The sequence below is a fragment of the Panthera tigris genome, chromosome C2 (genome assembly GCF_018350195.1).
Source record: "Panthera tigris isolate Pti1 chromosome C2, P.tigris_Pti1_mat1.1, whole genome shotgun sequence".
Taxonomy (NCBI): Eukaryota; Metazoa; Chordata; class Mammalia; order Carnivora; family Felidae; genus Panthera; species Panthera tigris.
In genome coordinates, this window is record NC_056668.1 from 64,677,069 (window position 1) to 64,703,053 (window position 25,985).

At 42.3% G+C, this 25,985-nt stretch overlaps 1 protein-coding gene across 3 annotated transcripts; it reads right to left on the bottom strand.

Annotated features, from left to right (window-relative positions):
- B4GALT4 (beta-1,4-galactosyltransferase 4) lies at positions 1–17,707 on the bottom strand. 3 transcript variants are annotated; one of them, XM_015544808.2, is made up of 6 exons: positions 17,395–17,707; positions 13,885–14,117; positions 11,416–11,603; positions 6,435–6,557; positions 4,240–4,344; positions 1–989 (listed from the first exon to the last, which is right to left on the bottom strand). In XM_015544808.2, exons 1-6 carry the CDS (start codon positions 17,645–17,647, stop codon positions 857–859), a joined length of 1,035 nt encoding a protein of 344 aa, XP_015400294.1. In that variant the 5' UTR covers positions 17,648–17,707; the 3' UTR covers positions 1–856. The 3 variants fall into 3 exon arrangements, with proteins under 3 accessions (XP_015400294.1, XP_042812524.1, XP_015400295.1); XM_015544809.2 differs by lacking the exon at positions 1–989 and adding an exon at positions 1,312–1,826; XM_042956590.1 differs by lacking the exon at positions 4,240–4,344.
- Between the last annotated feature and the right edge of the window lie 8,278 nt (positions 17,708–25,985).

The window sequence follows — 25,985 nt, forward strand, 5'->3', positions numbered from 1 at the left end:
TAGGCACCAAAAGCTTTTCCATATTTTACTACAGAGGTACTTTCGATCTATTATGAGTTAATATGTAATTTGTAAACAGCTAATTCATATCCTACACGTACAAAATCACTTTTACAAAAATACTTTAAAAACTAGTAGATAATGTGTTCCCTGCTGGGCTATTCCTGGGAAGACATGTCTGGGCAGATGACCCCCAGGACAGGGAGCAGCAGCAGTGACCGGCACAACTGTGGCTGCTTCTCCATCACTGTCCTCCTCCCAGCCATTCATCCTCAAGTTCACCGCATCTTGATTCTTCACCTCTCTCCTCTCTTCTGAGGCCTTCTTCCCACCTGGGGCCCAGCTCTTCAGAGGAGCGTGCCGGATAAATGAATAACAGGTAGACTTCTTCGTACCTTTCTACCACAGACGAGAACGATTCTGGTTCTCTGAGACATTCAGCAATCCTATTTCCTGTGGGCTTTCTTAGCCCAAACTTAAATATCCTTCAATCCAAGTTCTCAAGTAGCTAGGCTTCATGGTATTCTTTGAATAGTCCTTTTATACTCAGTCCTTCAAGTATCTGTATTACAAGATTTAACCCTCAGGGGGAAAACAACCAAGAAAGCTGTCTTCTTCCAATTGTTTTACATCCCATATTACTTGGAGCTCTGCTAAGAAAATACAAAAAGAAAAAGTTCAGCTCGATAATTAGCTGCAACAAGTTCTTAATGTGTGCTACTAGTCCGAAAATTATTGGTCTCTAGCCCAAAATTATTGCAATGAAATATTCAGTTCTTCCGAATGTGTCTAGTCCAAAATTACTGCAATAAAATATTCAGTTCTTCCGAATGTCACCAGAAGATCCAAGGTCACGTCATGCACCAGACCAGAAATCCACCGTGATGTTGGTATATAAAGGATTATAATCCACAGAGAGTAATTTATAAATACAACTAGTCAACCCATCTGTTCTCCAGACTTGTGACACCTGATGTAAGAGCTTCATCCTAAAGATAAAAAGAACAGTGTAAATGGTAATGCAAGAATTTAACATATATTTCCATTGCTTTTTGCCCTGCCCCCAAATTTGACAAAAACATCTTTGTCAATTATCGTACCATCTGGATTTCCTGCTGCAAAAAGTTAATTTTCCCCATCTAAAGTAACAGGACACCAATGATAGCCATGTGTTCACGTGTCAGACCTCATGTTAAGACCCTAGGGGCCCATGATGGGAAGAGTCAATGCACCCAGTCTACAGGACAGAAGGACGCACAAGTAACACGGACACAATGCAATACGCACCATCCATTGCTAACAGGTCCTTGGCTAAGCTTCAGGGTATCTATGAATCCTCCCATAGTGCTGTCTGTAGGCAGGAGGGTACACACCTCTCCTAAGAGTCTCAAACAAAATCAGGATATATGTAGAAGAGGATGAATGAAGCAGAACCTGACTTCGTGAAGGAGTCTGGGGAGGGGGCGCGGAGAAAGTAGACATGACTGAGGCTTAGGAGAAAGGTGCAGGAAAGGACAACCAGGCAGGGTCATCATCCCATGCAAGATGCAGAGACATGCAAAGCAGCAGGATGCGCTTCAAGAAGCAGCAGCAATTGCATGGCAGGAGCCCGGGGATGTGGGGAGTGGAGCAGGTGGTGAGCTGAATTGGTCTCTAGGAATTTGGGGTGAAGAGCAAAACGTTTTGGTGACAGTATCAATGTGGACAGAGATCAGAAACACAATGAGCTAAGTAAGGTCAGAGAAAAATAATACAGTATGATTTCACTTGTATGAAGTTGAAAAACATATAAAACTAAACAATCTTTTTTACAGGGATACACACCTCTGGAAAAACAACAACAACAACGACAACAACAAAGAAACAGCAGAAATAACGATCATTATCACAAGTAATAATCACAAAAATTCAGGAAAGTGTGACCTCTTGGGTTGGGGGAAGGAAATGGGTATGGGGGGGGGGTGGGTCACAGGTAACAAATATAATTTGGGTGGTGGGCACTACCACTGTTCATGGTACCAAGAATCTTCACACTTTTCAGACAATTTGTAAGTATTATTTTGCATCTATTCCATAATTAATTTTTTCTTAATTTAAAGAAAAATGCACCTCTATGGACAAAGACTAGAAAGACGCATGGAAAACAGAAGTAGCTGTTTTGTTTAGGTTGCAGATTCTAACACATGGGCTAAAAGACTTTTTTTTTTTTTAGTTTTTATTTTTTTTTAATTTAAATCCAAGGCAGTTAACATATAGTGTAATAATGATTCCAGGAGAATTTAGTGATTCATCACTTATATGCAACACCCAGTGCTCATCCTAACAAGTGCCCTCCTTAATGCCCACCACCCCTTTAGCCCACCCCCCACCCAACGCCCTGCCAACAACCTCAGCTTGTTCTCTGTTTTTAAGAGTCTCTTATGGTTTGTCTCTCTCTGTTTTCATATTATTTTTGCTCCCCTTATGTTCACCTGTTTTGTATCTTAAATTCCATATATGAATGAAATCATATTTGTCTTTCTCTGACTTATTTCACTTAGCATAATACACCCAAGTTCCATTAAAAGCCTTTTAATATTGTTTTAAAGTATAAGCTCTAACAAAGCCCTATAATATTTTAATACTGTTTTTTTAATGTTTATTATTTATTTTTGAGACAGAGACTGAGTGTAAGCGAGGGATGGACAGAGAGAGAGGAAGACACAGAATCCGAAGCAGGCTCCAGGCTCTGAGCTGTCAGCACAGAGCCCGACATGGGGCTTGAACCCACAAACCATGAGATCATGACCTGAGCTGCAGTCAGACGCTTAACTGACTAAGCCACCCAGTCACCCCTAATATTGTTGTAAAATGTAGAAGAAAATATCAGAACAAAGAACTGTAGATTCTTCAACTACAGTCCCATAAAGAACTGACTTATCTGTCAGGTTCCTGGGTGAAAAGTCTAATTCCTGGGGCGAGAAAAGTATATGGTAAGCCTAGAACAGCTCATCACATAGGAGCACAGGTAAGGGAGCTCTCAAAACTAGTGTAGTTATGTCAAAGGACTCAGGAGTCAGCCTGAAGAAGATTCCACTTGCCAACAATGAGATAAACTGAGCATTGAAAAGAATATTAACTACATCCTGAAGGATGCTAGGGAACATCAAGTCATCATTTTGAAAAATCAGCACTGATTCTTTCCCTTTATCTGCCTTTTCTATAAGAACCATACCTTGGCATACTCAAACAGATGAAGGCAAGGCCTTCTTTGCAGAAAAATCTAATAAATGCAGAAGGCATGATAGAATATCAGAATTTTATGATTCCCAATGGAATAATAAATATATTCAATGAGCACCGATGGCTGATAAAATCATCAGGTGAAAGACTGATGGGGAACCTGGATGGGACTGGTAGCACCTAAATCCACAGATCAATCTTAATATCACAAAGAACCAACAAGCCATCATATCTTCCAGTTGTGATACAAGAAGAGAGATGTGACATCATTGATGAAGTGTTCTAACCCTGAACAGTACTGCACTCTGTTCAAGCCTCCAGATCTAACTCCCAGCTTACAAGGGAATATAGAGGTCAGAGGCACATATGAAGTTATACCACCAGGATGCAAGTCACAAAATCCACAAGGTATAAAATTGCAGGAGACAAATGACCTGATTTGTTCAACAAATAAAATGCAGCAGGCAGAAGGTAGTAGAGAGGTAATCTACAGACTGAGAGATTTCAGAGAGATCATCCAAATGCAATGTGTGGATTGTGTCTAGATTCTGATGTGAATAAACCAATGGTTAAGGGAAAAAAAATTATGAGATGATCAAGGAAATCCAAACACTAAGTGGATATTTGATGATATTAAAGAAGTACTGTTAATTTCATTTGAGGTATACTGGTTTCATTTTAGGTATACTGGTTTAAGACTTCTTATATTTAAGGATACATACTGAAGTATTTACACAGGATATGCTGTGATATCAGATTTGCTTATAAATAATCTAGCAGGGGAGGAAGAAAAAGCAGGAGAAGGGAGAGAGGATGTGAGTTGGTAACTGTCGCAGCTAGGAATGGGGCACATGAGGGTTCCATATACCCCTCCCTCTACTTTTGTGTCTGTTTGAAAACTGCCTTAATAAAAAGCTTTGAACAAAAGAAACTGGCTCATCTGATTGAATTCAGCAGACCTCACTGACAGAAGAAACTAAGCAGGTAGCCTGCCAGCCATATGAATCCAGGACTTACCGTTCTATATTCACCTCATTGCCTCTGTCTCTAGTGTGGAAGATCATTGTATATTTACCCACATTAGGCATTGGCCGAATTATTTTCATTCTATGAAGCTCAACCCTAGAAGAATAATAGACGTGTTTTTTTAAAAAAAGTCTATCCCACTTCATCTACCACTAGATACTTAAGAAGAATCATTTGCAAAAATTTACATATATGCACACACACACACACACACACACAGTCACACAGAGCTTGATTATTAGGATATTAGAATATTAAAATTAGGATATTAAAAAAAAGCAATCTTTTAACATCCGGCCTCAGGCAGCAAGTCTATAAAAGAATCACATTTAACCTTTATTATTGGGGTATAAAGGGGAGGTGTCAATTTACAGTTTGTCATTTTCTAAAACACCTCAGGAAATTTTATGTTCAAGTCATTGGTTTATTCATAGTTATTAGTCAAGAACAACTCTGGAGACCATGATGTTCTTCTCAAATGAAAGCAAAACTGGGGTCTCCCCCCTGCCTTGAAGCTGAGGAGGATCAAGAAGATAGTGAAGTCACATAATACATGCAAGATTCTATTAGTCATCCCATCTGGACAGTGAAATGATTTGGGGAACATGAGGGATACTGTTTACCTCTAGTCCTTGCTACTCTTGCCCAGAAATCTATCAGGTGCCCTGTGTTTACTTCATAAGCCACAGCCACACAGGCTGCCAATGGGCCGGGCCTTAAAGTACTGATGCCCATCACTATGACCATTCCTATGGAGCCTGTGGTGAGGGAAATCCATTCTCTCCCGCCAGAAACATTCCAGAGACTCTCAGCCGAGACATGGGAGCAAGACCAACATGGAGCCCTGGCTCCTTCACACTAAAGCACTGGGGCAGTTCTGGCAGTCACACATCTATTACTTCAGAACCCCAGCTAAGAAATGTCCTTCAGAGGGGCACCTGGGTGGCTCGGTCGGTTGAGCATCCGACTTCGGCTCAGGTCATGATCTCACAGCTCATGAGTTCGAGCCCCATGTTGGGCTCTGGGCTGACAGCTCAGAGCCTGGAGCCTGCTTCTGCTTCTGTCTCCCTCTCTCTCTGCCCCTAACCCACTCGCATTCTGTCTCTGTCTCTCTCAAAAATAAAGAAACATTAAAAACTAAAATAAAATAAAAAAGAAATGTCCTTTCTAAGAGGCAACAGTAGGAGGAAAGAGGGTCTCCCAATAGCCCCAAGAGCCTTATTATTAGAAGTCTGAATATACTCGCCTCAATTGAGGCTACTGAATACTTATTCTTGGGAGCTAGGGATAAGACTGGGTCACAAAACCCAAGTTTGGCAGGGAGGGGGGAGCTGAGAGAAGAGTCCAGACATACTCCCTTTGAGCCCCCAGAGCAGAAAGTAGTGCAAGAGAACCTGAGGGTAATGCCAGCAGCCCTGAGTCTGGCTGGGGTGTCAGGCCAGCAGTTGCTCCCACTGTGGGGGGCTGGCTAATGCATAAGGGTGAAAGGGAATCTTGGTCTGATCCTGGGTGTGCCACTCCTCACAGGCTGTTGGCATTCTCTGCTCTGGAAATTGAGAACTGTGCCAGGATTCCCTGGTGTCTGGTCAAAAGCACAGGCTTATAGGAGTGTCTGGGTGGCTCAGTTGGTTAAGCATCAGACTTTGGCCTAGGTCATGATCTTGTAGTTCCCAAGTTCGAGCCCCGCATCAGGCTCTGAGCTGACAGCTGTTGCAGACTCTGTGTCTCCCTCTCTCTCTCTGCCCCTCCCCCACTCAGGGTCTGTCTCTCTCTCTCTCTCTCTCTCAAAAATAAATAAACATTAAAAAAAAAAAAAAGCTACAGGCTTACAATAGGCTCTCTGGCCACTTTCCTCAAATTGCAGTTTTGCAGAGTTCTGGACCCTGTCTCTGTAAGTAATACCCACCAAGTCCGCAGAAACCCCCATCGACACTTCTGGTCTCTAAACACCCGCGAGCCAGAAACAAACGACCCTCCATCATTTCTGAACTGCCAATGGCGAACGGCAATTTGGGCCATCCCGCCCTCCCCCTGCCCCCTGCCCCCTGCCCCCTTTTAAGCCGGACTCCACGGCCTTATGACCTGCTGGACTGGCATCTAGAGGAACTATCCACAAATGAGGGTTTCCAGAGCCACCACTGATAGACAGCAGAGCCCCATGAAGGGGACCTATCCCTGTTGTTCACCTGAGTCTGAGGTCATCGTCTTCGCCTCCCCATCCCCAGTAGTTGTTAGAGAATCCATTCACCTTGAAAAATTGCTCTCTGCTTAGGGCAGTAACACCCCCAAAATATCCGTTGTAACGTAACCTGGAGCAAAAGAGAGGAAAGAGAAGGTAACATTAGCACAAGGCCGTCTGTTCTCCACACACTCTTCAGAAATCTCTATTTCAGGCCTGGCATTCTAGGAACAGTCTGAGGACCAGGCACTTTCATCCATCCACTCCTACTTGACATCCACCTCCCCCAACGTTCCTGGCCTTCCCTGTCTGCCCTTCTTTCCTATCGACGTAAGTGCTCACGTCCGCTCACTAAGCAAAGTGCTATCCACCTGTTACTGTGAATGTTTGTGTGTGGAGGTCTACAGAGGTACCTGTAAATGTGCAGCACGACATCAGGGTGAACAACAGATTTCATCTCACGTGCCAATCCAGTGAATAGTAATGGCTGCCAAAGGCATGGGGTTAAGGATTCTGAGGCAGCCTCCAGGTTCAGCATGAATGAATGCCATGATGAATATACTGTTTTTTTATTTTTACTTTTTTTTTTTTTTTTGGCGGGGGTCAGGTAGAGAGGACACAGCTCCTGCACACACTTTGTATGCAAACTCCACTTCTCTGCATGCAAATCTCCATCTCATTGTCCGTGTGGTGGAGAAGCCAAGGCACCTCAACAATCCTGAGGTTTCTGGCTTGGGTAACAAGGTAGATGACACAGTCTTTAAAAAAAAAAAAAAATAGAGGGGCGCCTGGGTGGCTCAGTCGGTTAAGCATCCGACTTTGGCTCAGGTCATGATCTCACGGTGTGTGGGTCCGAGCCCCGCATTGGGCTCTGTGCTGACAGCTCAAAGCCTGGAGCCTGCTTTGGGTTCTGTGTCTCCCTTTTTCTCTGCCCCTCCCCCACTTGTGCTCTGTCTCTCTGTCTCTCAAAAATAAATAGATGTAAAAAAAAAAAGTTAAAAAAAAAAGAGTACACAGAACAATAAGAGGAAGACAGTGAATTATGTTTTGGATAAGCTGAATTTGAGATACCCCTAGTGCTTTTACTAGTGGGCAAAAGGATATAGGGTTCAAGTTCAAAAGAGAAGAGTGGCTACAGATACGGCTTTGGAACTAAGATGTCAAGAGGCAGTAGCTGAAGGGGCAGGAGTAGGAGACATGGCCTGAAGACAACATAGTAGGTGATAAGAGAGCACAGAGTGGAGCTATGTGGATACGATAAGAAAAAGGGAAGGGAGAAGAGGTCAAGAAGGACCTTCAGAGGTCAGAGAGCACCTCCCAGTCATACGGACTCTTATGGATTATTGGCACACAAATTAGCATATCTGAGAAATAAAGATAACCCCTGAATATCACACTGTAACAATTCAGAAATGCAAATGAGGGCAGCTTAATAACTTAGATGTTACTAAATAAAAAGGTATGAATATATGGAGAATTTCTAACTTTAATTAACTTCACTTCAAAGTATTCCAGGACCAATTAAATATTTCTGCTTTGCAGAGCACCTGGGCAACTCAGTAGGTTAAGCATCCAACCCTTGATTTTGGCTCAGGTCATGGTCTCACATTTGTGAGATAGAGCCCCACATCTGGCTCTGTGCTATCAGCAGATAGCTAGGGATTCTGTCTCTCCCTCTGTCTCTTATCTCCCTCCCCCGCTTGCACTCTCTCTCTCTCAAAATAAATAAAAATACACTTTAAAAAACAAACAAAAGGAAAGATCAATAAACACATAGGCATTGCTATCTAACAGGTGGAGTCAGTCCCAAAAGCCAATTTGTAATTCAGCTATTTCTATGTTCTGAGTATAGATGGGGAGGCCCTGTTTAACCCACAGGGGAATAGATTTACTTATAACCCCTCAACCTAAAATTCTAGAAAATGGTATTACAACAACCTAAAGTAAACAAAAGGAATGCAGGGCTCAGAAAGCAGCTGTTACTGGCCAAGACACCCACTGCAGTGACTTGAAGCCATGGCCACTGGACTCTGACAAGGGATTAAGGACCTGAGACCAGCAGCTTCATCAGGACACAGAGCAGCATCACTGCCCAGGCACAACCTGCCAAGCACCAACAATGGGTCACCAGAAGAGAACCAGCATCACTGATTTGGGAGTGATGTATTAAATAACCACTATCCACTGTGTGCAAAACCGCTGGCTAGATGCTGTAACAGGTAGGCCCTGCCCTCAAAGAGCTTATAGTCTAACACAAGAGGCAAACTTCATCAGCGTTCTGAGGAAGGAGATGCCGTGCATCAGGGGGCCAGCAGGTGGGTCTGGGAGGATTCAGATAGGTAGGAAAATGGGGAAACTCTTGGTGGTCAGAACTCCATGAGGAAAAGTGGAGAGAGACACAAAGGAGGGCTGTCTGGGAGCACCCAGAAAGCAGTGCAGATGCAGTGGGAGGTGCCATAAGAAAGGTTTAAGGAACTCTTAGTTTCCCAGCTGTTTCTTAGATGGCTAACGTCTATGTGTTTATTGATCTTTGCTTTTGGCTTTTCTTCTTACCAGGAAAAGCTTAAATATTAAATTGGCCTTGGAACAGTTTTTTTTTTTTTAAAGGGCTGTAAGGCCCAACGGTAGGGAAAACATCGTCATAAAATAACAGTAGAGTCCTTGAAGAAAGCAGGCAGGTACCAAAGGAATTCTTGGCAGTAAAATTTCCCACAGGCTGGTCCAGGGCTTCATCACTGATCCATAGTCAGTAGGATAAACAAGATTTATTTCTGGCCTCATCAGAGTCTGAGACAGTTAGGGCAAATTACTTCAAGTTCTTCCCTCTGCAGGGTAAAAACTTCTTGTACTTCTCCTCATGGGGCTGTGGTAACAATGATTGAAGCTAAAGTGCGTGGGGTTTTAAGCTCTGTGACTCAGTGAAACGTAGTGACCAGCAGGGAGAAGACACTTAGCTACCTTCAACCCCACCTGCCCTCCAGGCAAATAGAGGGGCTTTGCCCAAAGTAACAAAGGTAAGAAGTAGGTAAGCGGAGATAAGAGCAATTCCTACATTACTTGCACTCACCTCTCTCTGGCCCCAGAAGATGAGGCGGTTTACATGATTCATATAAAGAAGTAGAAAAATGTAAATAACAACCAGGACCAGAGGAAAACTTAAATCAGAACAGAAGATTAACATGGGAAATATATTAGAACTCTGATCTACAGATAGATTCTTCTCTCAGCTTCTGAAAGAAAGCCATGGGTTTGGCTCAGAACTTCTTACATCCAGATCAGAAGAGAAGACACATTCAATCACCTGATTCCTATTAAGAAAACCCTACCAGTTACTCAAAGACGACAAAGGCTCTCTGATATCTAGTTATAAAAGAAATGTCTGGCCAGTTACGAGAACAAATCAAAACATCAAGATTCATACAGGGGCTGTTTTTAGAGTAAGTAGCATCTGATTGTGGCACTGAAGTTTTGCTGAAAATTTATTTCCAGCAGAAAAGCCCAAGAATTCAGATTCTTCAGGTCTGGCTTAAAAAAAAAAAATCTAGAATCCCAACAGAAAGCCTTTAAACAATCCCGTGTAGCTACACTCTGAAATAAACAACGAAAACAATCTTGTGTGATTATAATGTCTTGTCACAGATGTTCAGAAAGAATTGGACCCTATGAAAGGGTCAAAGTACAGGTGTTCTGTGTTATATACATGGTGATAGCTTATTAATTTTACGCAGATGGTTGACATGCTTCTGAAAATGCCAAGGTACCCTGACATAATAAGCTGCTTTCTTCCATGCAGAGGTGGCTCTAGGAGACCAGAAAACAAAACATCCAGGTAAGAATCAGGATATAATTCCTCAAAGGAAAAAAATCCTGTGATTCTCTTCCAGACCCCTCCCCTGCCCTCTGGCCCCACTATCCCTGCCTAATTCAGGAGCATGGCATCTCCTCTCCCAGCTTCTCCCCTCTGCCTTGCTCCACTCAATACACTAAAGGCCAGCAATGAGCTTTGTCCTGTCATTCTGCAGCTGTAACCATGGGTCAGATGCCCCCCAGTCCCTTCCACAGGAAATCCAACTTCCTCAGCAGACTGAACGAGGCCTGCATAATCTGCCTACCCTCATCTCTTGCCTCTCCTCCCTCCACCATCCCAGACATTCATTTTCCAGCCCGAATGAACTACCTGCGTTTCCCCCCAAAACCACGCCATGTTCTCTCTTGCTTCCACGTCTTGGAAGCTGGGAAACTCCCACTGTTGCACAAGATGAAGGTGCCATGTTCTCTGGGGAAGAGCTTTAGACCCTTCCGTAAGTGTTTCTTAAAGACCTTGTGTGCTCACCCATTGTGGCTTATTCTAGGCATTTGTTTATATCCCAAGTGTACATGGGGCTTGGGTTCAAAGTCAGTAAGGCTGAAGAGAAGCTATGTGTCTGCTCAGAGGTGGAGGGGATGGAAACGAAGATAGAAATGATGGTGGTGTCTAAGCAATTCTCACAGTGGTTGTGAGAGTGAGGAACTTGTCCTGGGTGTCCTGCCCCTGAACAGACTATTCAGTGGATATGCCCTTCCCCACTCTCCCTCAGAACCCTGGGAAGATGTCACAGTCTGAAAAGAAGAGTCAGTTTCACAACAGAGGCCTAAACGTTGACCGAAGGGGCATGCTCTCGTTGCCTGCTAGAAGGGGAAGTCAGGGACACCTACTCAGTGTGGACTTGCTTGTGAAAGCTGCACCGTGGGGGCGCCGTGGGCGGGGCTGGCCCTCATTTGCAATGCCTGGATTGCCTTCCCTATCCTGTTCTTTCCCTTCCTCTTTCATCCTCTGCCAGGGTTGGTATAATTCCTGTTTTGAACTCTAAGTGATACGTCCTGGACCATTTTTCCTGTTCTTTATTTTTCTATAATAGTCTGGACACTACGCCCCCCACAGCTTTGATGACAACAGAGCGAGTTTCTCCGCCTACGCAAGCCCTGGGCAGAGCCACCGTACCGCTTACCTATACCCAGTGCTGTTCCGGCCAACCACCAGATGCTTGGGCTGCTCCTCACACTTATAAATGTTCAAGTCGTTCTCGGGGACCAGGTCCACATCGTGGAAAATAAAGCAGTCCCAGTTTTCATCCTTGAGAGCTTCTAGATAGCCCACATTCAAGAGTTTGGCTCGATTAAACTTTTTACTTCCAGCCTATAGATACAGAAATTAAAACTTGAAAAGCTCCGGAGATAAGGTTTCACACCATGCCTCTCTTCAGTTCAGAGGCAAGAGCTGGAATTATTCTTTCCAAAGCACAAGAATATACTTGTGACATGAAGATCTAACAGAGTAGATGTGATCATAAATGACCACTTGCTTGTGTGTTTGTTTTTTTTTCATATACATTTACATTCTAAAAGCTATAAACATGCCTTGAAATGGACAGTTGCTGTTTAATGCGTATAGAGTTTCAGTTTTGCAAGGTGAGTAATTTCTAGAGAGTGGTTACACAATACTGTGAATATACTTCACACTACTGAACTGTATGCTTAAAACCAGTTAAGATGCACTTTTAGTGACTGTGAACCTGGGGAGATTCCGGCAGGGCTCAGGGTGTCAGATTTCACTGTTCTCCCAGCCCATCAACCTTGCCTTGAAGCCCCTCAATAAAATAGTTTGATCCAAAAAAAAAAAAAGTTAAGATACTAAATTTCATGTATATTTCACCACAATTTTTTAAAAGGTCATACTTTTAAAATACAAATAAAAATAACTCAAAAAAATTTTTTTTAAACATACATTTATTCCACATAAAACCATAAACCTCCTTACATGGTAGTCATGCCAATTACCATCATTGCTTTACTGTTTAACTTCTAGCTAATCCAATCTTACCCTATGTAACAAATTTGCACTAAGCTTCTAAGAGACACAGCTTGCCAGAAAAACAAAAACAAAAAAACAAAAAAACAAGAAATCTGGACCTATAAACAGAAGTTATTGGGGTGAGGGGTGGCTCAGTCAGTTAAGCATCCAACTTCAGCTGAGGTCATGATCTCACGGTCCGTGAGTTCGAGCCCCGCATCAGGCTCTGTGCTGACAGCTCCCGAGCCTGGAGCCTGCTTCAGATTCTTTGTCTCCTCTCTGCCCCTCCCCTGCTTACATTGTCTCTCTCACTCTCAAAAATAAACAAACATTAACATTTAATGGCAGAAGGTAATCCTCATAGTGACCTCATGGAAAGGGATTCATCACTGGGTAAGAAGAGAACACAATTCAAACAATAATATGAACAAAGCTATGTAGTATGAAAAAGATTTTACGGAATTAATTTTTTATGGCTATTTGGATCAAATTCCTTATGAATAAATTCCAGTTTAATAAACAGTTTATCATAACAGAAGTACAGGCAATTCTCAAGTTACCACAGTATTTTCCTGAAAAGAATAACAAAGCACACATATTTTTTCTAGTCACAAAATACTGTACATTGGGGGTTGGTGTCCTGAGTAAGGATGGAGAATGACTAACAATGTTAAAAAGAAAAATAAGCATAAACCAATAGTAAAATTTTGTTTCAAATCCTAAAAAATGGCCCCTGGTTATTAAAAAGTATACACTGCAGAACTGCATCTTCTGATTTGTCGAAAGTTGTCCTAAAACAAATACTGCTCGTTATAAAATGCAGTTAATGATTTTGAATATGAAGCATGCAGTTAATGATTTTGCATTCTTGTCATCTGTAAGGCTTTGAGGGGAAATTATTTGGATGGTCTGGGACAATTTGGGGGAGCTAGACACGGATATTTAAGTGGATATCTTATTTTTTTTTTCAATAAACATTAATACCAAATACAGGCATCTTTCATCAGCCACTCTACTTAGAGCTAAATTCTTCAAAAGCAGCCTACACTTATCACTTACTGTATACCTACTAAATTGTCCTCTGGAAGCCTAATACATGAGTTGAGAAAGTGAAAATGAAACATAAAATGTTTTATGTAATAAAAGTTATAGTCAGAAAGGAGGAAACAGTCCTAGAACTCCATGGCTATTAACACAGTAATCTGTAGGATCCCCTGCCTAGATCCCCACTGAATAGCAATGCTCAATAATGAAAAATTCCAGCATCTCATCGTGCAGTGTATAGCAGCTGCAGGAGGAAATATAAGGTAAATCTCAGGAGAAAATCTTTGGGCAGTCATTGGCTAACAGAGAAGGGCTCACACAGACAAAAATAAAACAAACCAGACTTCCTCCAGAGGTTCACATCAGAGGCAGTAAAACTCCCAGCACTTAGTCTGATTATTCCACACTCTGAGACAAGAATTTCCTTTACTCCTTTCATGGATAAATGAGGTAGGAGACCTTTTCTTTGGTGACAGTTTGGTGCTCCTTTTACCTAAGATACCCAGAGGGCCAAGTCCCTCGGTCTCTCCTCACAGAGAGGAGGACTGGGAGGGCAGAGCCTGGGTGTGCCCCCCACACTCACCTGGTGGATGACGTAGATGCCATAGTCCAGCTGCTGCCTCTGCAAGAAGGGATGGAGGTGTTCGAGCAGGTACAGCAGGTGTTTCTCTCGGTTCCGGTGTGGAATGAGGATGGCGACCCGCTGGGAAGCCTTACATTCCTCGGGGTGATACCGGCCTCTGTGCACTTTGGGATTTTTTGCCTCCACTTCTTCCAGAGTGAGATCTGGTTTGAAAACGAGCTTGTTTTGGCCCCCTACAATAAAAACAGGACACAGGAAAGAACAGTAGCTGTCTCATCAAGGGCTGATAGGATTATATGAGCACTGACCTAAAGCCCTTAGAACATTGCCCAGCACACAGTGAGGACCATGAGTGTCAGCTTTTATTATTATTACTTTAAAGCCTCTTTTGGTCATGAACTATAACCAGAGTCATGTGACCCAGGGTATTTTCTGCAAAAGCAAGTAAATGACATATGAGAGCATTCTCTTGTGGCGGGGTAACCAACTCTGGGTCTGTGATTCATCCGTACAGAGGAGATGCATCTGTCCCACTGACCATGGTCAAGAGCCAAGATCAGGGCTAGACTGAATAACTTCAAATTTGCTCGATCCCCTTTTCCTTCTCAAAATTAAAACTCAAGAGCATTCCATGGAATCAAGCTCACGCTCAAGGCCATTTTCCCATTCTTTCCATGAGCTCCTGGGAGCTATCCTAGCTCCCTGAAGGTAAAAACCATGAAAGGAAATAGCAACTAGCCTCCTGCCTAACCCAGCAGTAACATGTATGTGCAACATCACAATTCTCCCATTGTGCATGGTAGCAGACATCCCAGTGGAGCATTTGCTCAGCGAGTCTGGACACAGCCTAACTGGATGAAACCCAGCGCCACCCATGGGAACCGACCTCATGCAAGGCTTTACAGATCAGGCTGAAGACACTGGCCCTCCTCCTCAATCTGAATTAACAGGGAATACTGACTGGTAAGAGAAGAGGCAGAGCTTTGGATAGAGAACTCAGCCACGCTTTTTTTTAACTCCATATATACTGGCCGGGCCATAACATCTCAAGATGCTTGCATGTTGTGCCGTCCTCTCCTGAACAAAGCAGTCACAGCTCCCTCCAATGTGTAAGTCACCACGCCTTGCTCCATGTGACCACTGCTGTCCTGGCCACAGCTGCTTAGACCAGGCTCCAGTGTCCGTGAAGTGGCTGAAAGACTCGGCCTAATGGCACCAAGGGCAAATAACTGCTTCCAGCCACCTACAGACAACAACCAGCCTCTAGGAAAGAGCCTTTCCTGAAGGTATGACACATGGAGTTGGCAGGCAGAAATGCCCTAAAAACAAACAGTAAGAAAGGGAGGGACGTGAAAGGCAAGCTACCAGAGCTGCTGCCAGGCCGTAGAGCAGCCGGAAGATGATGGTGTGGCTGTTGAGACGGCTTCCCATGTAGCCTGTTATCAAGCCCCACCATGTGAGTTAACCCACGCCTCTATTCTTGGCCCCTGAAAGAGCCCCATGCGACAAGTCTGATATAAGCTAGTCCCCTTGCTCACTTTCTCATTGTCTTAACTTTTCAGGTGCCCTACCCTTCTAGAGCCTGCTTCCATTCACTGTTAGTCTCCCTACCACTCCTTTGGGATCTTCTCCAATTTTGTTTCTTCTTGGGTCACTAATGGCCCATGTTACTTCATCACTACTTTTGTCACCTTCTTAATCCAGGTACTTCCTCAGTATTATGTCATGGCCCATGTATTTTTATGAAAACTTTAATTGCTTAAATATGTTGTAAGGATTTTGAACAAGGGAGACAGTACAGTCAGATGTGCAGTTCAATGCCTCATTTTCCTATCTCAACTTGTGTAACTTGTGAGCAGAACAATTTCCCTCAGGTAATCAGGAGTGATATTTTGGCTGTTCCATGACTGAGTAAAGAGAAGCAGTATGCCAGTAGAAACACAGCACAAGGCTGTGATTCAGTGAGGAAAGAGTCTGCAGGTTTTCGTTCAGCTAAGAGCAAGAAGCTACCCCACGGGGGGCTACTTTAGTGTATGTACTTTTCTGAGACAGAAGGAATCTCAACTGAATTTTTGATGAACAAACAGGAATCCACCAGGCAGACAGAGATTGAGGAAAGGCATTCTGGAAAGAGGAAACAGTATAAGGCTCAGAGGAGTATCTGGAGAACTACAAGTGCTTTGATGTTCTGGAGAATCAGAGGTCTCATATAATCCACAAAGATTCTAATATTGCTGTGGAGCTTTTCCTCTCTAATCAGTGTGTTCCATAGAACCAATTTACCATTAATTTATTTTTTTATTATTATTTTTTTAATGTTTATTTACTTTTGAGAGAGAGAGAGAGAGAGAGGCAGAGTGCAAGCAGGGCAGAAAGAGAGGAAGACACAGAATCCCAAGCAGGCTCCAGGCTCTGAGCTGTCAGCACAGAGCTCAATGCCAGGCCTGCACCCACGAAACACGAGTTCATGACCTGAACTGAAGTTGGACGCTTAACCGATTGAGCCACCCAGGCACCCAAACCAATTTACTGTTAATTTAAACTGAAAGGCAAGACATCAAAGGGGAATCAGAACATACAATATATTTAAGAAATAAACACTAAAGATGACATTGAAAAACCTACTCAGTCCTGTCCCTTGACTGCATACTTCTGGCCATGGGAATGCTAACAGATGTGACATGAGTGGATTTCTCCACCTGTGCTCTTATGTCCTGTGGATGCCAGGAGAAGGACATCCTCAAGTGAGCTCATTGGTCTCAGGTGGAAAAGGTAAGACATATGGAGCAGAGCCACCAGCCTAAATCAGTGCACCCCCCAATTCATCTGGCAGACTTGTGAATGAAATACATGCCTGTGGATGTGAGACTTCTGTGGCTTGACAATAAAATTGGGTATGCTCGTATAATGGAAAACTATACATCAGCAATATAGACACATCTCACAAACATACTGTTGAACAACAAAAGCCAGACACAAAAGATTACACATCGTGTTTCTAATTATGTAAAGCTTAAAAACAGGAAAAATCTAAAGGATGGTGTTAGAATCTTGAAGTAAGGGTCATGACTGAAAGAAGCACGAGAACTCCCAGGGTTCCAGAAGGATTCCAGTTCTTTTTTTTTTTTTCATTTTTTTTTTTTTTAATGTTTATTTATTTTTGAGACAGAGAGAGACAGAGCATGAACAGGGGAGGGGCAGAGAGAGGGAGACACAGAATCGGAAGCAGGCTCCAGGCTCTGAGCCATCAGCCCAGAGCCCGACGCGGGGCTCGAACTCACGGACCGTGAGATCGTGACCTGAGCTGAAGTCAGACGCCCAACCGACTGAGCCACCCAGGCGCCCCAGGATTCCAGTTCTTAATGTAACATACTGATGACACAGGTATATGCATTTTGTGAAACTTAACCAAGTTGTACACTTCTGATTTTTATGCTTTTCTGTATCTATAAATGTGATATTTAATTAATAAGTTTACACAGCACTTGAAAAAAAGAAAAAAGAACTTACTGAGGTATGGAGACACAGAAGGGCAGTTGTTGAGGTCTGCTTCTTTCACGGATGCTTCCTGAGTCAGAGTTTTTCCCTTCCCCCAGACTAGGACCTTGTTGAAATTGGCCATGAAATCCTTTGCTTTAGGAATCTCTTGAATAGCACCCACAAAGTAGTTACTGGTGGCCCACCCAAGCACTGTCAGGCATAAGAGAAAAAGCAACAGTAACCGGAACTTGTAGGAAAGGTGGAAAGTCACGAAGAAGCCCATGTCTGTTATTACGTGAGGATTATGTCTCTCTCCGCTTCACTGTAGGGGAAGCTTCGAGTTCAACTCTTGTAATCTGATGGCAAACTTGGTGACAACTGAAGATGCAATGCCTGCTTTTGTTCAGTAATTCCGCTCCAACAATCTCTGGAAGGCAATCACAAAGACATGTTGTTTCACATGGAAATCCTATCCTGAATGATTCACATCAGTGCAAACTGAAAATCTATTCCCAGTGGATCTTGACTAACAGGAATGGGAATTCTCCAATGAGGGGTTTGAGATCAGAAAATCGGATTTCAGAGGTCAAAGGTTCCAACCAACTATACATCCCAGGAGTTACCACCCAGGCTGTCTGTCACCCAAGAGGAAAAGGCATTTCCAGATGTCGCACAGGAGGAGAGGGCAAAGAGGAAGCTGTGAAAGCCTCCTCAGTACTGAGTCGGGCATGACCCAAAATACAGCTCCCCAATTTTTTCTTTAGTGGCCCCTTCCTAGCACAGCTTTAATAGACAGTTAGCAACATGTAAAAATCTTGTATTTTGACTCAAAGAGAAAATAAGGAGAAAGACAAAAGCTCTTCTCTGTGACAGCTAGAAAAACACGTTCCTCAACAACAGGCATTAAAGTCCAGGATGTTGCAGCTATAAATGTTACATTCACAACAAGGCACTGGCACAGGGCACATCCCAACAGGTGAGGGTGAGGGCAAGAAACATAAGAGAAGGCCAAGACAGGAGCTCAGTAATCTGTAAGACTAACAGGTGGAACTACAGTGCAGTGTTTAAGATCAGTGGTTTGGATTTAGGCAGAAACTACAGCTCCACCACGTATCAGCCATGACACCTCAAGTCAGTCACTTGACTAACTTCAGTCTCTTTACCTGTAAAATCGGGATAAAAACCGTACCTCCCTAGAGAGGTTACTGTATGACTGAACAGCCTAATGTATTAATACATAAAGTGTAGCCCATGCCTGACGCACAGCGAGCACCAACTACGTGCTGACCACCACTGTTGTTATTGTCCTGTTACTTACATAAAGTGACTCTAAGGATGGCCAACAGGTGGGCACACTGGTGGCTGCCCCAAGCACCACTCTATCATACTGTATTTCTCACTGCCAGCTGATGAACTGCCATTCTTCACGAGCATGTGGTGGAATAGCGTGAACTCACTTCTGAAAGGTCACTATCCTCTCAGTTCTTGACAAAAATCCAGTTTCTGAAGCCACAAAGCTGATGGCCCACTCTGGACCATGTGAACATATTAAGGTGATGAAGGCTACTTGGCAAGTCCCCCAAGGACACAGCCAGCAATCCCCCCCCGCCACATGTTCTCTGCATTGCCAAAACCACATCTGCCCTCAAATTCTAAGTGTGCTATCAGAAGGGGATAGAAAATGCTAAAGCCACAGCAGCGATAATCTCCACAGCCAAACATGCCCTCAGTTAAATGGATAGTTAAATGGAGACCAAAATATTTTCTGTGCCAAGTAATAACATGAAAACAAGTATGATCAAATCTTAAATAAAAGAAAAACAGAAATAAACTGTACATGTGTATGATACTACTCAAACTACAGAAATAAAACTCCAGAGAGAAATATTAGCCAAAAGCTAACGAGAACTGCATGAAGAGTAGGGATTAGCCAAGGGTACTTTTTTCTATTTTTGGAATTTTGTATGATATACTTCTGCCCTTTTATAGTGAAAATTTAGTTGTTGAGTTCTGTCCGTTTTTTAAAATTAGACATAGGGATCCCTAGGTGGTAATTCAATGTGAAAAATAAAAACAAAACAATCTTAGCACCTCTTGAGATAGTCCCCTAGTTACTAAAGGGTAGGATTCCAAAAATTTAGCTCTAGGCTAGTTTGAAGGAAACCTAGAAAGCATTTCTCTGTAGATTCAACGTTATAAATGAAGATTAGATTCCTGAGTCAAGCCACAAATGAGATTTGACTCAGGAAGCAACTAAACACTATGGCCTGTGTTTAGGGTCTTGTGAAGGCATCATAAGAAATGATGCCGAAGGCAGTAATAACAGCTAATAAGAGTGATTGATTTGTGCATCTACTCTATGGCACGCGCTGAAGTGAAATCATTTGTATTAACTTACTTCGCCTCTCAACTTTGCAAGGTAAGAATCACTAGTCTCATTTTATAGAGGGGAAAAATAAAGGGAGATTAAGGAACGTGCCCTCGACCACACAATTAGTAAGTGGTGGAGCTGGGGTCTGAACCCACAAGGCCAGGCCCAAAGCCTACCTCTGACACACCCTTCACATAGGCATTTCGATCTCTTTCCTCATCTAGGTACCTGGGTGCACCCAACACAAACCCTTAGAATATGCAGAATTCCCTTTGGCAGCCCCTCTCTCTGTCAGCCTCCTGTCCCTTTCCTTGGGACTGTGTTGGCATGGCTTTCTGTATCTGTTAAGTCTACAGGTTCCTGGGGCCAATCAGACAACATTTGGGGACTCAACTATACGAGGCTTAACTGCTAGAATTGGCAATAGTGGTTTTTTAAAGTTTTGGGTTTTTTTTTAAATTCCAGTGAACATACTGTGTAATATTAGTTTCAGGTATACAATACAGCGATTCAACACTTCCATCTCAATCTTGGAAAGTTTAGACTGAGAACACTGCTCTTCTAAAAGCTGCTTATGGAGGGATAGCCCCCTGACAAGCCAAGAGATTTCTGATCACAGAGGTACTATAGTGTTAGAAGCAGAAACGAGCAGAAAGCACACAAGTCCAGCACCCCCTCCTCTTACAGAGGGAGGAAGAGTGGTTTAGAGAGATTTATTTTTTTTATTTTTTATTTTTTTTTAACATTTATTTATTTTTGAGACACAGAGAAAGAGAGAGAGAGCATGAACAGGGGAGGGTCAGAGAAAGAGGGAGACACAGAATCCGAAACAGGCTCCAGGCCCTGAGCTGTCAGCACAGAGACCGACGCGGGGCTCGAACCCACGGACCGCGAGATCATGACCTGAGCCGAAGTCGGACGCTTAACTGACTGAGCCACCCAGGCGCCCCTGGTTTAGAGAGATTTAAAACCTACCCAAGCAGTGGCAAGCTGGGAATAATCACAGACTAACATAGCTAAACTGCAGCCTACAGAATTTGTCCAAAGATAAGAAATTTATTACAAAAGCAAGGAACCATTCTTAATGATTACTTCATAATTAGCCCTTCACTGCTAACTCCATTTCTTAAGACATCGATCTAGTTAAAAATAATCACTTCCCCTTTTTCCCAAGCCTTAGTGCTATCCTCAAACCAACTGTACAGGGAGCCAGCACGAAGGAAGTTCAAGTGTGAGGTCTCCTTGGCACCTGGGAGTAAACATCTGAGGTGTGAAGGGTCTCTAACACTGGTCCAAAGATCTTTCAAGAGAGATCTCCTGCCCACTCTGCTTATCAGCTGAGTGACTGAGGGCAACCCCTCTCAACAACTTTATCAAGCTATTAAACATAAAGATATATATGTACTTATCTTAAAATGTTGCTATAAGAATTTAACGAGATGTTGCACCCAAACACACCTGGTACATTCCCAGGAACATAATAGTTATCAATCAAATCTATTTACCAATGTGATTTATGCTCAAATTTTATCAGGGTGCCAAGCAACATAATGTTAAATTTGGAATTACATTATGAAGTCCAGATAATTTTCCATTTCTCTGTAATTTATTTTTCTTTTAATCTTTTTTAACGTTTATTTATTATTGAGAGACAGAGAGTGAGCATGGAAGGAGCAGAGAGAAGGAGAGACACAGAATCTGAAGCAGGCTCCAGGCTCTGAGCTGTCAGCACAGAGCCTGACTTGGGGCTCGAACTCACAAACCGCGAGATCATGACCTGAGCTAAAGTCAGACGCTCAACCGACTGAGCCACCCAGCACCCCTATTTTTCTTTTAATGGGTAATATATTACCTTTATGATTTAAACAAATCGTGATTTTTAAAAGCAAGTTCTTTCTAGGGCAAGTAACTCTAGGTTAATGTTTAGGGAACTGTCATTAGACTGGACTTATTTATAATAACATTAAGTAATTGACAGACCTTGAACCTACCCTTGAAAAGTTTCCTTTTTCAATCAAAAAACAGACAGGAAAATCATGACTGTAGGCAATAAATTCAGGTAACGTGAAAGAAGTTATTTTAGGGCAAGACTCTAGAAGTCTGTCTTATAGTTCAAAATGATGAGGCTTTCAAAACTGGTTTTTCCTCCCTCTCAATTCAACCAGTCTTTTCTGAGCATCAGCTATTTTCAGGCATAGTGCTAGGCACTAAGGGGAGAAAAGAGAATTAAGGTATAGTCCTTGCACTTAGAGTTTATTTCAATCCTTTCTTAAATTTCAATGAGTCTTTTGTTTTAAAATATGCCAGCCCCACCCCTGAAAATGGAGGAATAGATGAAATAAGACTGACAAAATACTGAGATGTATTGAATTAGCTGATAGGTACCCAAGGGTTCATTTTGCTTTCCTCTCTACTTTTGTGTATGCTTGAACTTTTCCATAATAATGAAAGAAAAAATCTGGCAAGGAAGATAAGCTATAACTAAAGATAAATCAGCATTTATGCTAGGTATCATTTTTGGAGAATCTCTACACATACACATCTCTGTACCACAGGGGATGGAGGGAGAATACTAGGTGCAGTCCACAAATATTTACTAAACATTAATGCACCAGAAGAAAGGGTGTGGTCTTCATTTAGCTGCCAAGAGTGCCAAGTCAGAGTTCTAAACCCAGCTGTTTTCCAAACCCATCTGGTTGTCCTTTAAGCACAGAGCCTCTCAGGGCACGGCCCCAGGCACATGATCCTACTCCCATAGGCCTCTCTGGAGCAGCAGCAGGGGAAAGGCTGGTATTATGCTACTCGTTTTACTCTTGCAGAGTTCCTGAGAGCTGAGTGTCTGCACACATGTTGTCCTACCTTCTTTGGGCCTCTGGTATTCGTTCTTCTATTTATAGCTCCCTTACCTGGCTGCTAAGTGATCGCTGCCCAGACCCTGAAGAAGCAATGATTCCCTGGGTTGGGGGTAAGGATGGGATAGAAATGATGACAGCCACTTACAAGCACAAGCCATTTAAACTCAGAGCCTGAGCCCCTAATTGTAAGCTCCAAAATTGTAAGCATTTAAGCAAGAAAATGATGATGGCATTGCATGTTAACTCACAGAATACAATGAAGAGTCCACAGTGATACAAATGATCAAATAAACAAATGGGAGGAAAAAGGGCAGCTCTTTCTTATAGGAAACTCTCAATTAATAAGGAAGCAGGAGGTAGAAAAAAATCACTAGGCAAACACCACTGCATCAATTCTTGCAGACAAGATCCATCAATGAGAATTAAAATTAGTGGATGAAAAGTTGAGGATAAACAGAGTTTGCATAGTCTCAAGTATCTCCCCCAAGATAATTATTAGTTGCAAAGGGAAAGACAATAACTTCACAGCAGAGTAACATAGATTTCACCCTAAGTGATCAGGTTTAGTATCATCAGTGTTAAGACCTATCAACCTCATGAATCAGTGATATATTGAACTCCACAAAATAACCAGTACTCTCCAAAAGGGTCAAAATAATGAAGGACAAGGAAAAACTGAGAAACTATCTCAGATGGAAAAGACAAAGGAGAAATAACTAAATGCAATGTAGATCCTGGATAGACTATGGGAACAACAACAAAAAATTATTAGCAGGAAAATTGATGAAATCCAAATAAAATCTGTAGTCTAGTTAATAGTACTGATAATTGAACCATGGTTATGTAATGGTCTAATATTAGGGGAGGTTGAGTGATTTCTCTGTACCATTTTTGCAACTCCTCTCTAAGTCTAAAATTAATTAAAAATTAAAAGTTAAAATTTTAAAAGTCAGAGACTGAGCAAAACCCAAGTCAATTTACAGCAGTTAACTTAATTCTCAAAGAGAACCATTGTTTTTTGTATTCCTGGACCTCAAAATGACCTGACACATAGCAGGTGCTGAATTTGGTAAATAATCAGTGACCTTCTAGAGTATACTAGTTGAAATACATAAGGACATACCATAATCCCAGGCTACTACTAAAAACAGATGAGAAGGCAGGAGAAGGAAAAATAAAGATTAATAAAGAAGAGAAAAAATTAAGTGGGTCTCAAATTCCATTTGGGGAACGTTTTAAAAACTGAAAAAGGCTCACCCCCATGCTGGCTCCCCTCAGGTAACTAACGCCAACACTCTTCTAAGAGTAATGAGCCCCATCTCTAATAAATGGCACTTCTTCTCGGTCATGCCCATCGCCTTCTGCTCCTCTGCCATTGAGTATTCAAAAGCAGTGCCTCTCTCACCTGATTCTGAAAGGAATTGCTGCTTAGACCATCCCTTCCATCCGGAATTCACAGAGCACACAGGAGCAGTGTCTCGCACTCTAGGCAAGAGCTTCCCGATGGTCCTGCAATAACTGTTTCACGGTAAGAGTCACCACAAAACAATCAGGAAACAAGCAGTAAATTTAACTAGCAAAGGACTGACACTGTTTTATATAGTAAATGTTATACAGCATAACAGAGTCTGTAAGAATTTCTGATGGGGGCTTTGAATGGAGATTCATTGTGTATGTCTGTGTCAAGTTCAGGTATCCCAGAGAACCCTGCAGGGGGGTCAGTCAGAGTTCCCTTTCTGCAGTCCTTAGGGGCACACCAATGAGAAGGTTTGAGAAGGCCTAAGGTAGTGGAAAAAACAAAGGCTCTGAAGTCACAAAGAGCTGAGTTCAAATCCTGTTACCAGATGCATGAATGGCTTTCGGCAAGTGACCTAAATTTCTGAGTCTGTTTTGCTATTTATTTAAAAAGCATGTTTCATACATGGTTCCAAGAATGCCTCTTACCAAATATGGCGGGGAATGTTAAAATTGAAGATTGCTGGGCCCTACTCCAGAGCTAATGGGTCAGAACAGCTGGGCCTGGGACTCAGGAAAATGATTTTTTTTTTTTAATTCAAAAATTGTTTTAATGTTTATTTTTGAGAGAGAGAGAGAGAGAGAGGGCGCATGCACAAGTTGGGGAGGGGCAGAGAGAGAGAGTGGGAGACAAAGAACATGAAGCAGGCTCCAGGCTCTGAGCTGTCAGCACAGAGCCCAATGCTTGGCTTGAACCACGACAACGAGATCATGACCTGAGCCAAAGTCAGGCGCTTAATTAACCGACTAAGCCACCCAGCCCCTGGGAAAATGAATTTTTAACAAGTTCCCCAAGTGACTCTTCTACCCATTAAAATTTGAGAACCACTGAAATAAGAGAATGAACCTAGAAGGCAATAGATCCTTTACAAATGTTAATTTTCCTTCTAGTGAGGAAAAGTAGTGAGAAGATACGTGAAAATGAGATTTTAAAATGTATTTGAATAGCTTTTAACTCCATCACTTAATTTATTCTAAGGAAATAATCAGAAAGGCAGACCACGATATTCAAGCCAACATTATAAAAATAAACAAAAATTGAAAAGAATCAGAATGTTAACGATATAGAGCTGATTGAATTAATTATGGTAACTCCATATGCCAGAACATATGCTTTTATAAAAAGGTGTTTAAAAAACTTAACTACATGCGAAGGTGCTCATGATAGCAAACTGGAAAAAAAAACCAGAATATAAAAATGTACACAGAATACAATTCCAGTTATTCTCTAAATGTATGGTGTGCATTTATGTCTTTTACATATATATATATATATATACACACACACATACACATATATGTGTGTATGTGTGTGTGTGTTTGTGTCAGAAAGAATGACTGGTGGTTGTTTGTTAATTATAGGATTTGGGAAATTGTTTTTTCCCATATGTTCTAATTGTTCTAAAGTGGGGTTTTTGTGGGGCACCTAGGTGGCTCAGTCGGCTAAGTGTCCAACTTGGGCTCAGGTCATGACTCACAGTTCAAACCCTGCATCAGGCTCTGTGCTGACAGCTTGGAGCCTGGAGCCTGTTTCAGATTCTCTGTCTCCCGTTCTCTCTTTCCCTCCCCCATTCATGCTCTCTCTCTCCAAAATAAATAAATAAATAAACAAACATCAAAAACTTAAAAAATAAATTAAGTGGGGTTTTTGTGATCAGAAACGTTTTTTTTCTAATACAATGACTATATAGATTTCCTTCAAAATACATTAAAATTTATAGGTAACACAATAGATAGTTGTACAAGATACAAGACTGTAACCTTCAGCTCTGTAAGTTTGGCAGCATTCACATAACTTTTAAGGAAATCTGTTCTAAAGAGGCCCCAACAAGCCCAAATCTGAAAGAAAAAACTCAGAGGCTGTCAATAATTCTCAGTGC